Source organism: Equus caballus, chromosome 12, assembly GCF_041296265.1.
Source record: "Equus caballus isolate H_3958 breed thoroughbred chromosome 12, TB-T2T, whole genome shotgun sequence".
Lineage (NCBI taxonomy): Eukaryota > Metazoa > Chordata > Mammalia > Perissodactyla > Equidae > Equus > Equus caballus.
In genome coordinates, this window is record NC_091695.1 from 37,134,003 (window position 1) to 37,154,469 (window position 20,467).

Consider the following 20,467-nt stretch of genomic DNA (forward strand, 5'->3'; position numbering starts at 1 on the left):
TATACTCAAATAATAGTTTGTGCACATGTGAGTACTGACTGTGCTAGTCAAAGGTATTTTCTATGGGAGAAGCCTAGCAGGAAAAAGAAACAGAGGGAAGAGCCATACATCTCAATTTTCTGCAGGAAAAATCACCTTGCATTCCTAAAGGCAGGACAAGAAAGTCAAACAAGTGGGAAGAGCATTGGCCAGGGAAGCAGAAATATGTAGTCTGCATGGAGGCCTCACTTCAGCAATATCTTTTTTGCCCTTCTTCTACCAAATCTTCTTTACCACCTTCATGTCCTTTTATAAAAGTCCTGAAGATGGAGGAAAAATTTTCAAGGGCTCTTGATTCATAAAATGAATGTTATATTTATTTAACTTCTGCTATTGTGAATAAAGAACCAGTGAAATGAGTTGTTGAGTTCTTGGGGAAAAATGAGAACATCGCTCTGAATTTTATAGGTGTAAATATATTAATGTAAGAGTTGGATTCTGGCACTTTCCCAAGTGGAGTTCTTGCATAACTGTCAAGAAAGGTTTTCTGGAACATTTTGCTGTTAATCTGTTGGTGGTATCAAATGTGCTCTCACTGGTGCAGGAGATGCTGTTTCTGCCATGTGAGGATTTGTCATAGGAATGAACACAACCTGTGGAATCAATCAGAATGCCATAGGTGAGTCAAGCAAAAAACCTCAGACTTTTCCTTTCCTATCCACACAATGTCATCATTATCAGAGTCTACTGTTTCTTCTCTGAATTCAGTCTCAACATCAACTTGGTGGGGTCTCTCAGGCATTCTTTGGATGAGGCTATATCTAGGAAAACCATTCAGCGAAGGCTTTTGGCATGACATGCTGACAGCTGTTGCTGTGGTCTTGCAAGTGGATGGATCTACTATGTGGATGAGGGTGCCCAACAAGCTGGGTAAACCTAAGTGTCATGGAAAATATATCGAGTTCTTCTACCAAACCTGGTTGTTCATGCTGATGACAACAGCATACCCAAATCATTGATTTGCTGGCCATGACAAAAACATTGCAAAAACCACACTGATCAACATGGCAGGAATCATTAGGAAACGAAGGGAAATGCTGGTCCTTCTTCCACAAATTCAACGTGAAATGGAGTGCATGTTGGAGGAGATCTAGGAAGAGATAGAGACTTAGGAATTTATGTCCCAAAGCCATTGCTTTTCTTGATTCACACTTGCCAATTCTATAAGAAGTGGAATTAGCAGGAGCAATATTTCCCAGCTCTGTAACTAACCTAGGAGCAGAAGGGAACACAGGCCTAGATATTATGATGTGAATATTACTAAGGAGCTTGCCCCCTGGTTCAAATGCTTCACTTAATGAAATTACAAAATCACTGGATTTGCTGAGAAACTCTAGCTTCTAGGGTCTTATAACTCAAGAGTCCACTAATAAAGTCAATGTGATTTAGTCAATCTCTCTTCTGTGGGGAAGGGCTCTGGGGGTGGGGGATGTGGCGTAGCATGACAGCCCCAAAAGAAAGTAAAAAGGAAGAAAATGGGGGGAAAGAGCACAAAAAAAATAATCTTATCGAACTACTGTTATTTTGTGATTTGGGTTTAGCCTTTGTTTGACCAGACCTTTGAGTAATGAAACTAATGAGCATCTCCTGGGCTTTAATATCTATTTTCTTACCCTGCAACCCTCAACTGTTGGAAGATATCCTTGTTCTATTCTTCCTAGTGCCTCTGGGTCTCTTGTGTCCTTCCATTTCCCAATCCCCTCCAGGTGACATCCTTTCTGCTCAGCAGCCAGGAGGATCTGCTGTAGGTCTCAGGGTGAGAGGATGGGCAGGTGTGCACACACTCACAGAGAAGAGTGAAACCCTGACTTTTTTCATCAGCCCATGGAAGACTGCAATCATAGGATAATAGAGTAACATCTGGCACTCCTTGAGGACCTCTCCATTGTGAAGCATACTCTGCTCTAGACTAAGAGAGGAGGCCCTTTGAGGGGTTAAGGATGAAGAAAAGTACTTTTCTTTATCCATTGTGATAGGCAGAATTCTAAGACAACACGTGGTCACACATGTGCATGTATGATTCCCTTGCCTGCAGTATGGCTGGGACCTTTGTTTATGATGGGATATCAAAACCGTGAATAGGCTGCTACTCAGTTGACCTTGAGTTTATCCAAATGGAAATTATTGTAGATGGACTTGATCCAATCATGTGAATCATTTAAAAGAGGCTTAAATTACCAAAAACGTTTTCTTTCCTGTAGGCCTCAATGTAGAAATAAGTTGTCATGAGTTCCACAGCTGAGAGGGAATGAATTCTGCCATGTGAGCATGGAAGAGGACCAGAGGCCTCAGCTGAGACCACAGCCCCAGCCAAGTCCTTAATTACAGCCTTATAAATCCTGAGCAGAGAACCCAGCCAAGCTGTGCCCAGACTCTTGACCCATGGAAGCTCAGAGATAATTAATGAGTGTTGTTTTATGCCTCTATGTTTGTGTAATCCATTACACAGCAATAGGAAATGAATTCAGATATCTTCAAGGTAAATCCAATACTCACCCTCTCACGATTACAGCAGGTGACATTGCTTCCAAAGACAGAGAGGGACACAGCAATGCAGAACTCCAGCACACTTAAAATGAGCACTATACCCTCCATACCCTAAGGGCAAATTCATAACAAAGGAACATGAGGAATAGAGATGACAAGTTCAAATCATTGACCACTGATTACAATACCGAAAGAGAAGAACAATTGGCCAGAGGTCAGAGAAACTGGCTCTTAATTGCAGCCATACTCTTAGCAAGTTCATAGCCTGTTGAATGTCACTTATCCTGTCACTTTTATCAGTACTGAATTGGGCATTTTTCCCCACCCTCTACTTTCCAGTGCTATTGTAGGTACAGAATGTGAAATGCTGTAAAATGGGGGAAGAGATCATCAAGATAATAATCAACTTAGTTCTTTCAGACATTATGGATTCCTTATAGTTGACACAATAACGTGATCTCATATCTTAGTAATCGAAAGCAGAGTAATAATTGTAGGAAGGATAATAAAAGACCAAAGAGGTCCACATCCTAATCCACAGAAACTGTAAATATGTGAAGTTACATGGCAAAGGTGAATTAAGTTTGTAGATGGAATTAAGCTTAATAGCTGACCATGAGATGGAGGGGTTATCTTGGATTATCCAGTGAGCCCTAAACAATTACAGAATGCTTATAAGTGGAAACAGGACGCAGAAGAGTCAAAGTCCTAGAGAGATTTGAAGATGTTCTACTGATTGCTTCGAAGACGGTGGATGGAATGACAAGCCCAGGAATGTAGGCAGCCTCTAAAAGCCAGAAAAGGCAGAGTTACTGATTCTCCCTTACAACCTCCAGAGAGAAATACAGCCTTGACAACAAGTTGATTTTAGCCCAGTGAGACTCATTCCAAACTTTTGGCCTTCAGAACTGTAAAATAATAATTTTACGTTGTCTTAAGTCACTAAGTTTGTAGTAGTTTGTTACAGCAACAATAAGAAACTAATGCAACAATGAACACCAAGTTAGTTGGTCTTTAATCCATCTTCTCAGAGAATTGACTTTAGGTCTAATCTTTAGCCAAAAATGGTCTGATTTGAGAAACATTGGGCAGTACTCTTCTTCCTAAAAACTTGAATTAGATGCCTGCATTGATTCCTGGGATTCTTTGGTCTAAATATTCTTCCTTTTTCTCCACAGATAGGAATGGTGCTTCTTCTGTGGAAGAGCCAATAGATCAAGAGCCCAGGACATGAGTGACACTGACTCAAGTGAACCTTGAGAATATTTGCATTCATCGTTTCTTTATCTATTTAGTCATGTCTTCAACATATTCAGCAGCCGCTGTGTTTAAGAAATTGTAGGTACAGATAATAGAGCAGCAAACAAAACAGCTAATTTCCCTAACCTCAGGGATTTTTCCATCTAGTGAGGTAGAACAGGAGTTAACAAACTTTCTACCAGGGGCCTGCTGGAATATACTTCAGGTGTGGCAGGACATTTGGTCACTAACCATCAACTCTGCTGCAGCACAAAAGCAGCCATGGACAAAACGTAACAAATGGATGTGGCTATGTTCCAATAAAACTTTATTTACAAAATCAAGTGTCAGGCTGGATTTCCAACAATAAGTAGAAAAATACATGTAATACATATAATTTGAGCCATGTGAAATCATTGTATCTTTAGATCAAGTACAGTTGATCAGTGGCAGTTTCATCTGGTTCTCCTAATGATTCCATGCAGTCTGCGCTGTACCTTTCTTACAAAGAGCTCACCTTTTTCTAACCTCTCTTTATAATTATATTCAAAAGTAAGCCCTTGGGCCTTTGTCAATCTCTAACTGCTTTCCAACATTTCTACTTTTCTCCCAGGAGGAGTGGAGCTTCCTAAAGGTAAAGACTGGTCTCCTTCTTATGTCTCCCACTGTGCCCAACCCAGGACTGAACATAAAGTGTAGGCTCATAGACCTGTTTACTGACTGTGCAGGTGCCCAGGTAGGAACAAATTTGGTGCTTCAGATCTCAATAAGCCATTATGGATGTGTCTGATATAAGGGCAGGCAGAAAAAAGGTTCACACAATAAGAATTGGTGACAGCCTCTGGGAGAGGGTGATTGAGATAGAGGCAGGAAAGGCTACATCACCTACAGGACCTCTTGTTAAAACAGTATTAAGAATTTAAGGCAGCAACAGCAGAGCAGTAAACCAAGGATACAAAACTTCTATCTACAAAGCCCTGTGTGACCTCACAGGTCCCGTGTCCAGGAGCCAGCCCTAGGAAGCTGGTCCATTGTGGATTTTGTCCCTATCATTGTGCCCTTAAAGTCTATGAGTGGAGAGAACGTCCGACACTGGAAGTAAGATTCTTTTTCAGCATAACTACATAAAAAACATTAAAGAATAGGAGGATTAGAGGCAGGAAGTTCCAGGATCCAATCTTGCTTTTGCCAATTTCTAATGGTGTCATCATGGAAAATCTTTTAAGTTCTTTACAAACTTTGTTTTTATTTTGAAGGAGTGGTAAGAAATAAAATTGCTTACTGTACGAACAGTTAGAAATCTCAAGGGGAGTGAATCATATTAGGAAAGACACTGAAGTAACTATTTGGAATGAATATATAGCACTCGAGACTCACCTAGGATTAGCTAGGAATGAAGAAAAGTTAATGCAATTGATCTGCTTAAGAAGTTAGGAAGAATGTTGAATTTCCAAATTTGGGTTTGCAAAAGAGACAATGGAAGAAAAAACTAAGCAGCACAGTGAAAGGCTGGAAGTTCAAAGGGAAGGGAGGTAACAGAAAACTCAGTGGTGTTGAGAATGGCTAATAGACTTTTTAGTAATAAAGATTCCATTGCATTTTAGTCTGCTACGGGTGCAGCAATAACTCTTCCTTCCCGCGCTTATCCAAAACTTCTAGATGTTTCATCACCTACAAAATCTTGTGTAAGTGGTAATTTGGAGAATAAAGTGATTAAGATAATATTTTGGATGAGGGCAAGTGCTACAGAAAAGTAGTGAAATACGAAACAGAGATTGAGAGTTTTCCAAGAGCTGGATGTTGAGGCCAAAAGTGCTTAATCTTGTAACAACATCCAGAGATGTTGGGAGGGATACTGGTTATTCACTATTTCTAAGCTAATGTTCAAGATAATTTTCCTTTATTGTTAGAGAACCAGGCAACTGCATCAGGCTCCAACAGAATTCCCTGGGGGATATAGAGACTGACATCTGGCTGCAGTTTTAGAGTAGGTAACAGTACAGACTTACAGGTATTTTGAAATTAAACAGGAAAAATTATGCAAAATGCTTAACACGCTATTACAGAGTGTATGTCCCATAGCTACAAGGGCTTTCTTCCTACTTCCCTCATCACATTTAGAGAAGGAACAAAGAGAAAGATGAGATGAGATGTGGTCCTGACTCCTAAATAAAAGATTGCCTTATGTCTCAATCACTTCCAACTTTCGAAAGTGATTCATCAATAAGGGAATACTGATTGTTATCTTTGCCAGAACCCAGGCTCCTGTGGCTTGCTTCCACCACAGCATCCCATGAAAAGAGGAAGCACTAACCATTGAAATATGTTTGAGCTTGTAATAATTCTCCAACCCCTCTCTATAGTTCCAGTTATAGGAACTGGATGCAAGAGCAATCATGCTGATCATAGTGATTATGATCCCTGATGCGGCAAAGACAGAGCTGGTGATGCTCACTCCTAGGCTACCTTGGACCTAGAAAGGAAGGAAAATCAATTAAACAATCCAACAACACCCTCAGATATGTCTCTATCAATCACTTTACACCCACCACTTCTTGTCCAACCCATTTCATCTTCTCTGTCTTGATTAGTGCAATAGTCTCCCAACTTGTCTCTTTCCTTATGGAAGCTTCAACTCTAATCTCCTGCCAAAACTCAAATATGATCTAGTTATTCCCATGCTTAAATCCTTCAGATGACTCCCATGGGACAATGAGATTAATTCCAATCTCCTTAGCAAGGCTTTCAATCCCTTTACACTTTAGTCGGATAGTTTTGTCTGTGTCCATCTCCTACCATATTCTCTGTCGGTGCCTAACTTCTCATTATTTTCTAAATGCCACTTGCCTCTCATGCCTCCATGCCTTTTGTGTAATATCTCCTTTTGCTGTGTATTCCTTTTCCTATATTCTCTTCTCTCAGTGAAGTTTTGAGGCTTTTTACAAGACTTAAAATTCCTGAAGAAAGTATGAGACGTTTAGAGTAGCTATAGCACAAGGTAGATTTTAATGGTTATAACTGGAGGACATCCTAGGGAGACAGATTGAGGTCAGATCTGGAGAAGCCGTATTGATCATCTCCATGGTTTGATATTTGTCCTTTGAGGGAAGAAAACTCAAATATCGCTTTAGGTAGAAAAACATTTATTGAGATCTGGGCTTTTGCCTCTTATTGTCTTTGGGAAAGACATATTGGCACGAAAGCTGTGTTTTAAATTTGCTTCTTCTTTTTTAACAGCCTTGCTGTGAATTTCTTTCCCTGCAAACTGAATCAAAATCCTTTCTGCATAGACTTGGAATAAATATTTTCATCAATAAGTCAATAAATATGATGTCACACCAATACTTGGTGCCACGGTCATGGGGACCTGGATCTCAAGTTGTAGGGTTTGTATGATGAATCCATTTGATGGTTTTTCTTAGGGATTCTCTGTATTTCCAAAACGATTCTCTCAGCGACTACTGTCCCAAACTCTTCATTCTCATGTCCGTAATTCTATTGTCAGACATCTTGTATTACAAGTTTCGAAAGACCCTTTCAACTAGGTAAAACTTACCATCTCTCCTAGTTATTAAGAATAAACAAAATTTGTTTTCTATTCTGTCAGAACATTTTCACAGTTAATCTTCCTTTTGGAACAAAAACGAGGAAATATTACTAACCAGACCTCTTGTAGTTCTAGTTCCTGCTGCAACTGACAAGGAACCTGAAATAAGAAACTAAAAACAAAAATGAAAATACAGGTAAAAAGCTTTAAATAAATATTTGAAGTCATAACTTATTCAAACGTATCCCAAAATCTGAGAACTATGTTAAACAAACTATATTGAAACAAACACAGAAGTTTGTAAATAAATGGCCCTTTTCCCAGAAACAACAAAGAAATTCTACCAGACGGATTCACAGGAGAATTTATCAAGCCTTTCAGAAGTGTGTAATTGTGATGATATTTAAACTGTTTGAGGGGATTGAAATATAAAGAAAGCTTCTCAATTCCCGATATGCCTAACCCTAATATGGTATCAAAATTTACTAAGGTTTTGCAAAAGAAAAAAACCTAATGATTATTTTTATTTAAAATGACTATTAAAAGTTGTACATAAAATTATAGCAAAGAAAATGTTTAAATTCTGTACAGATGATGATTAGTTTGTACTACTTCATTTGACTCCATCTTTTGGGTAATTATTTTACATTTAGAACAAATGACTAGAGTGAAGTCGATTGGACTCCCTGCCTTACAGTATTTAACAGTTTCAGTTTCTGGGTTTGCTTGTTGTATTCGACTGCAGAAGTTTCAAAACTTCTGTCTTAATACCAAAAACGCCTGATCTAATGAACCACCTTGATAAATTTCCTCAACGAATTTCTAATTACCAAGACACAGAGATGATTAACATAAACGAAGTCTCCTCAGGAAAAGAAACAGCAGGGAGAATCATCCATCATATTATGTGAAATAAATCATGAACATCTGGAGTATTTCTTCACATGTCTAGATTTTTTAATCTTGAAATATTCATATAATTTATGAAATTAATGGATTCAGGGAGAAAACTCATATGCTAACTGCTATTCATGTTTACAATCTTGATAAGACATTTAATAGACTTCCACGTTATTACTGACAAACATTATTTATAAAATGTAGAGTTGCATTTTACATTACATGGTAGAACATCAGTCACAGTCTAAAAGCCTTTATCATGTTGAATGGGGAAACAAAGGCCGTCTTGTTAAAGTGAAAATCCACATAAACTTATAAGACTATTGTGTGTTACTATTCCTAGTATGTTAACCAAAATGATTATATAAGAAAAATATATGAAGAAAATGGTTAAAATTACTGTTATTTAAATACGAGCATGTTATACTGCAAAAATCCAAGATTATCAACTAAAAACTTCTATACACTCTACGCAAATTCAGTAAGGCACAGGGGAACATCATTATACACAGAAACAATATGTACATATTATAAATAGGTGTGTGTTTGTGTTTGAAGATAAGATTTAATGAGAATTTCATTTACCGTAGCAAAAATTCATAAAGTTCTGATAGAAAAACACTTAACAAGGAATGAGAAAGATATATCAAAATAAAACTTTACAGTGTTGCAAAAGTACACAAAAGAAAACTTGAATAAATAGACTAATGTGGGGAGAATTTTATATAATTCCGATAAAGGACATTTAGCTCTGCTGGAGACTAAAGGGCCAAATAGAACAGAGATTTGCGACTGGTTCTTGGTATCGGTTCTTGTCTACATAAGGGAGAGAAGGAGGCACATCACAGATGAGGTTTCTGAAAGAAGGCTGAAAGAATACCTGAAGGTAGCAGCAAAAAATGTCCCCCTAGTTAACAAAGGTTCCTCTAGTGGGATACCTACAAGAGTCTGAGCGATGTCTCAATTGATAAACACAGCTCTTGCAGTTCCTGGTAATCTAGTGAACATGTGTAAAAGTGTAAATTATGAAAACTGGTTTCCAATGTGGTCTTGAAAAAGAAATGAAAGGGAAAGCAGAAAACTAGAGTGGTCAGATGTATGAAATCCTGGAATCGGACTGGCCCTATTTGAGCCCTGATTCACAGACCATAAAATTGTGTGATCTTGGGAAAGTCACTTGATCTAAGTTCCAATTTCTTCATCAGTAACATGAGGGCAATGATAAATCCTTTCTCAGAAGTTTGGGATGATTGTTCGAAATGGAATTACCCATATAAAGCACTCAGCAGAATGTCTAGATCCTAGTAAGAGTTTAATAAAGGCTACTACTGACATCAGTGTGATCAGATACCAGAAGCATTACACAACTGACCCGAAGGAGAATAGCATTTGCTGTTCTTTAAACATTTTTTCTACAAACAGACAAGAAGGCACAAAAAGCCAGCTCATTATAGACTTTAAACTCTAAACGATCTCATTCTGAATTTTGTAGATAAATGGAAACTCTGCAGACTTCAGTCGGTTCCCTGATTCTTACACAAACCCGATTACAAATGTATTTTCCTCTCGTCGGTAGGTAAAACTTGTTACTTTATACTCTATTTACGCTTTCAATGTACAGAGAAATTCTCTTGTATTTTGTTGTGGGGTGAAATTTTTACTCTTTCTTAAATTTTTATTCAACTTTAATAATAGTTATTGTTGCTAAACTTAGGAAGAAAATTTATGCAACAGCAGTTGCATTTGCTAAGCTAACAATATGCTAAGATTTGATAATTGACTATAAAATCCTGCATACCAGCCGTGTCTCCTCTTCTTCCTTGCTAACAAAATCCTCATTTTGTTCAGCCTCTCATGAGATTCAATCAACCCTTCCCAGCCATAGACAAGAATCTTGAGTAGTTCAAGCCAACACTGGCAAGTCCATGACCTTTGCCCATAGCTGGCTTGGGAACAGAAAACATGTATGCACTACATAACATTTACGAACAATGAGATATGCCAACAAGTCTGCCATGGTCTGCCTGCAGTCCTCATTGAGGTTGCCTCATTGAGGTAACTCCTGAATGAATGAACTCTGGAAATGACTAGCTCTTGGCTTCCTGTTGTGAAATAATCAATGCTTTCAATCTTTAATCCACTCTGGTTTGGCGTTGTTGCTACATGCTGCTGTAATATATCCTAACTGACATACATTAAATATTTGATCTTTTTAGCTGTCTATGAGTTTTATATGACCATTCCTCCTTTAAATATGAGAAAATTGAATCAAAAACAGGTCAGAGATCTTTCTCAAAGTTAGAGAACTACAAGACAGGGTTAAGATATGATTCCAAAGCTCAGGATATGATCAACTATGTTATAGTGTCTCCAACTGTATCAAACGGTATTCTGCTCACCATCACCGACCCCCAAATTGTGTACCCTGAGTACATGGAAATGGGAGTGCCCCTATAACTTGCACCAAATTTCTCCGTGACAGTAATCATTATTATTCCCAAGCTGAAGTTCATCAGGGAAATCAGGATCTGCATAACCTGGAAAGGATGAACAAAGTAAAAACTGAATATTTACCACAAAATTGAACCCATGCCACCCCCTTTCTAACCACTAAATTACCCTCATTCTCTATCTTTTGAAATAGTCAGATGATCTCGATGATATTGTCCTGTCACATTTCTTACATACAAAGTACTGTGGACCTACTAACTTACTAAAATTATCTCTTCATCTGTCTATCCCAATTGCCTCATTAATTTCAAGATAAAAACGAGTGTACCAGGACCTCCTCAGAGGTGTTTTATGGTACCTACTTATGACGCTACTCCTACCACAAGTGTTGCTCTTCTACGCACATGCTCAAATAGGAGTGATCCAGAAATCAGGAAACAAAGATTCTCACTTGGAGAATTAATCTAAGGAAGGAGAGGATGTACAAGGGAAGACAAAAAGAAGAGCAATATGCCATTTTCCTGGGGTTTGGTGCCTGAAGACATGAATGAGTACAGGGTTCTAAAATAGAGAAGTTGGAGTACGTTATGCCATGGCATTCAAAAAGATCCAAAGTGTCATCGTGACTTTGTCCCATTGGTTTAAAGCTTGGGCTAGAGATAAACCTCTGTATTCACGGTCCTTCCACTTGCACTCAACTATCTTTCTTTAAACCATCATTTCTTTTAGGCATATCAGCTTGAGACTCCAGACAGAAATGCACAGAAGATAGAAGAAGGCTAAGAAAATTACCCACAGGGAGATAGTAGCAATACGGGGCCATCAGCTATCAGGAAGTTCTGCAGATGCAACACTAGCTGGTGCACGTGTCCTTTTATTTTGTTGGTTTCCATGCTGAGGTTAAATATATTTATCTTGGATGACCCACAACCTTAGAGTAGACCGGAATTCACTATGTTTTAAATACAACTTAATCAGAAGCATGATGTAATAGAATATTGTGTCATTTTCAGGTGATAAGGCCTGAACACAAAACACTGATCTTCCTAGGTCTGGCTGATGTATTATGCAGTAGTGGGATAGAGTATCTGGTGTTATATCTCATCCATGTGATTCTACAACATGATTAGTCTTCTCCCAGGTCCACAGCTGACTTACCCCAAGGACTTTGGGTTCCCCCTTCAAGAACTTCTCTGGCATCCCTTTCCACAGATACGTATTTAGAGAAGCATGATCTCCCGGCTGGTATACACCAGGGTCAGCCCCTGGTGTGCTCTCTTCCCCTCCTTGCATAGTTGTCATGGCAGCAGAAAAGGTGCTACAATAAGAAATATAAATTAGGATGAGGTTCTGGAAATGGTAGAGCAACCTCTGGTCTACATGCCCTTCCTCTATTATAATGGCTATTAGAACCTCTTTGAAAATGTCATTATTTCCTAGTCCAGCCAGGAAAATAGAGCAAGGAGAGAGAGAGAAAGAGAGAGAAAGACAGAGACTGAGAAATGCCATGTGACATCGAGGTGCTAGAAAGTATTGGAAAGATAGAAATATGTATAGAATTGAGGTAAATATGCAGTGCCCCACAAATTAGGGAAATGTCTTCAAGTGTATATATCAAGAGTGCACTCAGATATTATCTCTATCCCTATTATTGTGTATTGCCTTGATTACAACCATTTCCCCTTTGAAAGAAAACTTGTTCTTCTTTTTAAGTCTTTTTTCTTTTGTTATTTGACAGGGAAAGATTTGCCCTGAGCTAACATCTGTTGCCAACCTTCCTCTTTTATCCTCGCTCTCCAAACCCACAGTATATAGTTGTACATCCTAGTTGTAAGTAGTTCCAGTTCTGCTATGTGAGCAGCTGCCAAAACATGGCAACTGACAGATGGGTGATGTGGTTCCACAACTGGGAAGCGAACCTGGGCTGCTGAAGTGGTGAGAGTTAACTTTAACCACTCGGTCATCAGAGTTGGCTCAAAAGATAACTTTTATAATAGTAATAAATTGCACAGAATCATCTGCAATCCAATTACCTGCATCTTGTAGTCTTCCTTTTTAATCAGAGCACAGTGACAATCTCAGAGCTAGAAACTTTCCCCAGGTTCATCTTTACTAAATACAATATGTGTAATCTTGGATTTTACCCTATAAACTCTGGACTTTGGGGATGGAATTTATGATCTTGAGTCATATCCCTGACACTAAGAATTTAAATCTCTTGTCACATTAGAATGCTTTAAATCCTGACTTGCCAATGAATAGCAAGGACATATAAAATTATCTTTCTGAGACAGAAAGCACAAACATAATGCTCTTATGCCATTTTCTCTCCCCAATATAGTAACCCAATCAGGTTATCTGGGGATAGGTTTAAGTCATATGAACATTATTATCTACTCATTAGAATCCATATTCAGATATTGTATGGCTCACTTATGGACAGACAGAAAACTATAGAAAATAGTTTTCAAACAAATGTAGACCTAGAATTTGTTCTGCACCAAAACTGTACTTCAGGATCAAGGGTACAGGGGCTGGCCTTATGGCTGGGTAGTTAAGTTTGTGCACTCTACTTTGGTGGCCCAGGGTTCACTGGTTTGTAACCTGGGTGTGGACCTGCACACTGCACATCAAGCCATGCTGTGGCAGCATCTCACATAGAAGAACTGGAATGACTTGCAACTAGGATATACAACTATGTGATGGGGTATTGGGGAGAAAAAAAAGGAGGAAGATTGGCAACGGCTGACAGCTCAAGGCCAATCTTAAAAAAGATCAAGGGTAAAATAAAGACATTTTCAGATAAGTAAACACCTGATAGAGTATATTAACACAGATATTTACTAAATAGAACTTCTAAATGATGTGCTTCAAAAGTAAGGCATGGGGCTGGCCTGTGGCCTAGTGGTTAAGTTCAGCACACTCTGTTTGGTGGCCCAGGTTCAGTTCCTGTGTGCAGACCTACACCACTCATCGGTAGCCATACTGTGGCAGCAACTCACATACAAACTAGAGGAAGATTGGTAAAGATGTAAGCTCAGGGTGAATCTTCCTCAGGAAGAAAATAATAATAATAAGGCATATAAAACCCAGAAGGATGTTGCATGTTACAAGAAGGAATGGTGAGCAAAGCAACTGGTAAACATGCATGTGCATACAATGTTTGTACAAAATAATAACAACAGTATCTAACTTATTAGGTTAAACATGAGGACAAAATATAAAATACTAGATCCACAAAAAGCAAAATTTGACATTGGAATGATGAGAATTGGTCTTGTAATGTCCTTGTGCTCTTTGGGAGATGGGTGAAGAGAGTAACTTTAGATTTCAAGTAATAACAAGGAAAATCAAGAGTTACCAATAAAGATAAGAAGTGGATTGTGTAATTTTCAGGGAAGAGAGGAAAATACTATGAGAAAACAAATGAATTATAATTAAAAAAATTAATGTAGGGGCCAAGCTGGTGGCATAGTGGTTCAGATCCTGATCAGGGACCTACACACAACTCATCAAGCCATGCTGTGGCGGCACCCCACAAGCAAAATGGAGAAAGGTTGGCACAGATTATAGCTCAGGACCAATCTTCCTCACAAATAAATAAATAAATAAACTCTTTGAAAAAGGAGAAGAGAAAGGACACTTCCCAATTCGTTGTAAAAAAATGTAAAAGAACAAAGTTACACTCTTCTTCACACTAAAAAAAATAACTCAAAATGGATCAAAGACCTAAATACAAGCACTAAAAGCACTAAAAATATAGAACTCTTACAAGAAAAGATAGGAGCTAGTCTTTGTGAAATTGGGTTAGGCAATGGTTCCCTAGCTATAAAAACAAAAGCTCAAGCAACTATAAAAAGATAAATTAAATTTATTCAAAATTAGAAATTTTCCTACTGCAAAGGTCACCATGAAGAAAGTGGAAAGAAAACACACAGAATGGCAGTAGATATTTGTAAATCCTATATCTGATATGGGACTTGTATCCAGAATACATAAAGAACACTTAAAATTCAACTATTAAAAAAAACCTTAAAAATGGCCAAAGAATTTGAATAGGCATTTCTCAAAGGAAAATATGCAAATGACTGATGAGCACATGAAAAATGTCAACATCATTTGTCATTAAAGAAATATAAATCAAAACCACAATGAGATAGCACGTCACACCTACTAGGATGGAAAAAATAAAAATAGACCGTAACAAGTGGTGATGAGAATGTGGAGAAAGTGGAAGTATCAAACATTGATGTTGAGATTGAAAATTGGAGCAGCCACTTTGGAAAACAGTTCGGGAGTACCTCAAAATGTAAAGGGGAGACTTACCACATGACCCAACCATTCCACTCTCAGGTATATGCCCAAGAGAAATAAAAATGTATGTCCACACGAAAACTTGTATACACATTTTGTTAGCGGAATTAACCAGAATGGCCAAAAGATGGAAACATACCAAATGTCCGTTAACTGATGAGTGGACAAATGTACAAACAAAATAGTTCTTCCATTCACCAGACTAGAAGAGTGGATCTTCTTAAGCAAAGAGGATCTGGAATTATACTACCTTGATTTAAATTCCAGCTCTGGTCCTCTTTACTCAAGTTACTTTATCTTGTGTCTCTATTCCTCTATATTATACTAATACTATACCAATACTATACTATACTAATAGTGCCAACCTACTGTGGAAATTTAATAATGAGATGGTGCATTCAAACCAGTGCATGTCACATAATGAATACTAAATACATATGAACTAGTAATATTGTTGTTACTGCTGTTATTTACACATTTTTTAGCTTTGCATATAATACACAAACTTCCTCTTACACTGCCTGCCATTCAAGGACATGCTAGAGAGGGACTCTATTCAGGTCAGCATCCTGCTCCAAAAGCTCCTGTCTTAAGGGATGTGGAGAGACAGAGGAGACGAGCTTATATGATTTATTAGAGCATGTTATTCATTGTACCATGTGGTCAGTGGTTGAGGTTTCCACTCCTTTGCAGTTTGTCTCAAAGATTGCTCAGAAAGGCCAGGGGTGTCATCTGTTTTCTGCTGTCATGGAATAAGCTATTGTCAAGACTACGTAGAGGCAGGCCAGGAGACTCTCCTCTTTATCTTGTAGTCTGTCTCAGTGATAACTGGGTTAGCAAGATAGGTTACCTATTACATGTTGTTGAGTAGGCATGTTCAGACTTTTCTGGATACTTGTGTATCCTCTGAGCAGAACCCAAGATCTTAATTTACAGAAAAGAACATAAAATAGGTAGCTTTCTTTTTGGCCTTCAATCTAACCCACATCCTTTAATCCAGCTTTTGCTGGAAGATCTGCCCCTCTGAGCTCAATTTAAAGTCATTACAATAAACTCCGTAGTTTGATTTTCATTTAGTAACTTTTCCTAGAGAGGGAGAGGGAGAATTTTCACTTCAAACCTCAGAAGAAATAGAGAGAAGATATCGAGTCTTCTTCAACTTTTTCCTTTCAAAAAATTAATGGTGCAATGAAAAGTATATGGAGGACATTATTTCAGGGTCATACAGTTGGTTCCTAATATAGAATAGTAAAAGCTAAAGGTAACAAGAACCATGAGAGGATTATGAGATTCTACGTGTTTTTGTTTTTTTGTGAGGAAGATTGGTCCCGAGCTAACCTCTGTTCCCCATCTTCCTTTTTTTTATTTGAGGGAGATTGTTCCTGAGCTAATAGCCATGCTAATTTTCCTCTATTTTGTATGTGGGATGCCACCACAGAATGGCTTGCTGAGCAATGTGTAGGTCCACGCCTGGGATCTGAAGCTGTGAACCCCAGGTCACCAAAGCAGAGTGTGTGAACCTAACCACTATGCCACAGGACTGGCCCCAGCAAGTGTTTTTTGTAATGGAAGGTCTAATGATTAGCTCAGCTGTCCATGTGAAACATTCTGGTAATTTGTCATTGATGCCTTCTCTTACTCATCCTTGACATCAAAAATCAATCATCTTCCGATCCTGGGCAACCATTTCAACTCTGGCCACTTCTCCCACATCCTCTGACCAAGCTATCATTCAATTTTTATCAGGAGTATCTTCATGGCATCTTAACGAAATCCTGTGTACACTTTTGACCATGTGTGTCCATTTCATTCCCCACTTTGAAGCCAGAATCATCATATTAAAGCGCAAAAACAACTCTGGCACTCTCCTCTCTAAAATTCCTTATTTGGCACCCCAGTACCCTCACCCTCAAGTTAAAATGGGTAATGCAGTTGATAGGAGCAGCTCCGCTCCTTCAGCCCATATCTATTACCCTAACCCTACCTTGAATCTCTCTCTTTTTATTTTTGAAGCCACTAATATACTTGACTTATTTTAATACTGCAGAGCAGCAATTTCATTCCTACATGGTGGCATTTTCACATGTTGAACCCATTGCCAAGAATGTTCTGTTATTCCCAAGGCCACCATGCAACAACAACATCCACACACACACACACACACACACACACACACACCCTCCCCCCCAGGATTTGATCTCCTCACACACTGACAATACTGCAGTCTCTGCCTTCTCTCAGGTACAACTCTTCACCTCCTCCATTCCCTACACAGGGCTTACTCAATCGATGATACTAAGGAGGGGTTTAAGAAATCTTAGTTATTTCTTATGTCCTAGAGACCAAAAGTGATGTAAAGGTAAGGACTAATGATTCTTAATCAAACTGAACGTGTACTTGAGTTTACTTCTTGTTAAGGCCAAGGAACCTCTGCATTGATCTCTCAGACATGCCTTCAGACTGAGGATTCAGGAAATGTAGGTTCAGTCTTTTCAAACATCACTTGTGGTTCTCCCTCTAAATTTAATAAGGCTGTGAGTTTCCCCAGAGCAGACACCATATTAAAATAATGCTTTCAAATAACTCTTATGTTCTTGTAGTTCAGTGGTAACACACATCAGGTCTTGGTCACTCAGGTCTGGTGCTCTTTCTAAAAACCCTGACTGTAAGTTCATATAACTGCTTCTACTTTCATACCATAGAAATCCATGTGTTAATTACCTCCAGAATGTAAATTCCTCAAGGACAAAAATTTGTGTTTATTCTCCAGGACTTCAGTTTCCTATATTCATAGATCCTGGAGACCAAAACAACAGAGAATACTGTGTCGAGGTGAGGGACATTTCTTCCACATTCGGGAAGATGCTGAATCCTAGTCTTGTCCCATCATCTGTCACATACATTGGGACGTTGTCAACTGCGATGTCCTTTTTTTGTTGTTGTTCCTGTTACAGGCATGGAGAAACCTAGAAAACGTCCCTCTTCTTCTACTGGCTCCAATCTCCTTGTAGATCAGCACCAACATCAATCTGTTGTTTCATTATTTTTATGTCACCATCCCCCTCATGGGTCACAATTGCCAAGAATACCAAGGATGGTCTGAAGGGGATGCATCTCCTTCCTTGTCAAACTTATGAAATAGAATAGAGGCCCAAAATGAGGCTGAACTTGGATGGTTTAAAGAAGGCTAATGATGGTAATGTAGAGATGGTGAGTTGGGCAGGGAAAACATCTGTACTAGGAATCAAGAAGTCTGGGTTCTATTCCTAGCTCTTTTACTGACTAGTGTGACTCTGGATAAGTTAGTTCCCTTCTCCGGGTTTAATTTACCTCATCCAAGTAAAGAATTCATTGAGTACAATTGCCTTCAAGATTCTCTCAGATCCCAAGAATGCTAAAAATCTACAAAGTCTCTTTCATTAGCAAACTTCCTATAAGCAGCCTCACTTTATGCCTTGAGTTCTCATGAATGATGCCAAAGATAGTTGGGGAACCAGGTCAGGCCCCAGACTATCCCAGGGCCTGCATAAGACTGGGGACCGCACCTTTGCCCTACAACATCTCCAACAATTTCTGCATGTGGCGGATATTTTTCTTAAATGTTGAATATAAAAATAACATGTCAGAGACAGAGAATAAGACCATGGAAGAAGGAGCATGAAGACTACATGAAGTAATTAGTCAAAAGTGTAAAATATTGCTCTCCGTTTTCTCATAGCCTGGGGGGTTAGAGAAAAAAGTAACTAATACAAGATAATCCAGCATCATCTGTCAGGTGCCTGTCCTTATCTCCATCTTCTGCAGCAAAGATTGGCTCCTTGAACCTCCCAAACATGCATTTAAAGTTGTGCTCGACCCACCCCAACCTGGAATATCACCTTGTACCATGGGAGGTGACCTCCTCTTCTCTCCCTCTCCCAGGGATCTTAGAATCAAGGATGAGGAAGTCATCAACCCAAAAGCCTAGGAAAGCATGTCCCTGGACCTACCTTTCTTCAAGCTTGGAAGGTCTCAGTTGTGTCTTATGAGTGCCAGAGACTCTGGGCAAGTGCCTTCAGTCCAGATACAACCACTTGCCCATGCTCCACGCCTCACTCAGTTTTAATCTGCCCTCCTCCTCTCCTGGCACTTTTTCTAAACCCCAAAGGCAGTGCTATGAATTTCTCACATGCACAGTTACTTCCTTTTTCATGTTGGAAGTGCTGCCTGAGTGTGTGCTCCTAATATGTGTGCAGATGTCTACTGCAAAATATACTGAACAAGTAGTGACTGCCTCATACAATCTTTTTAGGAAAATAATGGTGGTTATTACCACTATTAGTGGTATATCAGGTACATAGTGTGAGATCAAGTACATACTGTAGAGATCAGTAGTTGAGGATTTCCTCTATTTCAGGCTCTGCTCAAAGGTGTTTATATACACAAACTAATGCAATGACATTTAAAATCATTTGAGAGGCTTTTAACAATTTTAAACGTTCCCCTTGTCTCCCTAGAGAACCGTGTGTGGCCATTCTATACACAATTTAAATGTATTTTTTAAAAGAAACTCCACCATTAGAGATGAATGTCTGCAAAATTTCAAAAAGTTGATTGCATACCTGTAATTACTACGGCACTTTCCATCTGAAAGAGGAAGATAGTATTACACAAAGAGTCTGGACTATGACTAAGACAAACCCAATACCAATCATTTATTGCATGACTTTGTTATTTCTCTGAAACTAAGATTCCCCATTCGTAAGATAAAATCAATATTTACTGTATATGTAGGAGGAAAGCAAAGTTGTGTTCAGTTCTTTTTCATTCAACATCTTCTTAAATAAAATTTGCTATGAGCCAAGCAGTGTGCTATGTGCTGCAGACAAAATGGGGGAAAATGATATAGATCCTGCCCTCAATGAGCTTATAGATTATGGGGCATACAGACCATCGTGATTCAGGATAATCAGTTCTCTGCAAGGTAAAGAAGAGTACTCTAAGAGAGATTATAGGAGGATGAATTAATTCAACAGTTTTGATGCAGAGGAGACTTCCTAGAGAAGGGGACATCTAATTGGAGACTTGTTGAATGAGTATGAGACAGACAAATAAAAGGGGATTTATACAAATGGGAATAAGGGGTTTCCAGACAGGGTCAACAGAATAAAGAAAAGTCATCTCTGCTTATAAGCATCCTTTTAAAGTTAAAGCACCATTCTCCCAGTCGTACTGGAACCAGATGTACTTTATTGGGAATATAAATTGGTAAGGCCATTATGGAAAAGAGTATGTAGCTTTCTCAAAAAATTAAAAATAGAACTACTATGTGATCCAGTATTCCCTCTTCTGAGTATATATTCAATGGAAATGTAATTACTAACTAAAAGAGATATCTGTATTTCCATATTCATTGTATCATTATTCGCAATAGCCAGGATATGGAAACAACCTAAGTGTTCATTAATGGATAAATGGATGAAGAAAATGTGATATATACACACAGAAATA

The 20,467-nt window shown here is 38.6% G+C and overlaps 1 protein-coding gene across 2 annotated transcripts; it reads right to left on the reverse strand.

The window, feature by feature from the left end:
• Positions 1 to 330: 330 nt before the first annotated feature.
• Positions 331 to 19,119, reverse strand: LOC100061331 (membrane-spanning 4-domains subfamily A member 4A). Of its 2 annotated transcripts, XM_005598198.4 has the most exons (7): positions 18,967 to 19,119; positions 11,822 to 11,981; positions 10,612 to 10,749; positions 7,428 to 7,484; positions 6,080 to 6,238; positions 2,536 to 2,637; positions 331 to 632 (listed from the first exon to the last, which is right to left on the reverse strand). In XM_005598198.4, the coding sequence occupies exons 2-7, from the start codon at positions 11,963 to 11,965 to the stop codon at positions 543 to 545; spliced, it is 690 nt and encodes a 229-aa protein (XP_005598255.3). In that variant the 5' UTR covers positions 11,966 to 11,981; positions 18,967 to 19,119; the 3' UTR covers positions 331 to 542. The 2 variants fall into 2 exon arrangements, with proteins under 2 accessions (XP_005598255.3, XP_005598256.2); XM_005598199.4 differs by lacking the exon at positions 10,612 to 10,749 and having other exon boundaries at positions 18,967 to 19,113.
• Between the last annotated feature and the right edge of the window lie 1,348 nt (positions 19,120 to 20,467).

What these genes read in the sequence shown, in the direction of transcription:
- LOC100061331 (XM_005598198.4), bottom strand. Translation starts at nt 11,965, where the DNA reads ATGACAACTATGCAAGGAGGGGAAGAGAGCACACCAGGGGCTGACCCT. An exon ending in CTAGAACTACAAGAGGTCTG is followed by an intron (nt 6,239 to 7,427) that starts GTTAGTAATATT and finishes CTTCCTTTCTAG; the next exon opens with GTCCAAGGTAGCCTAGGAGT. An exon ending in AGCTCAAACATATTTCAATG is followed by an intron (nt 2,638 to 6,079) that starts GTTAGTGCTTCC and finishes ATTTGCCCTTAG; the next exon opens with GGTATGGAGGGTATAGTGCT.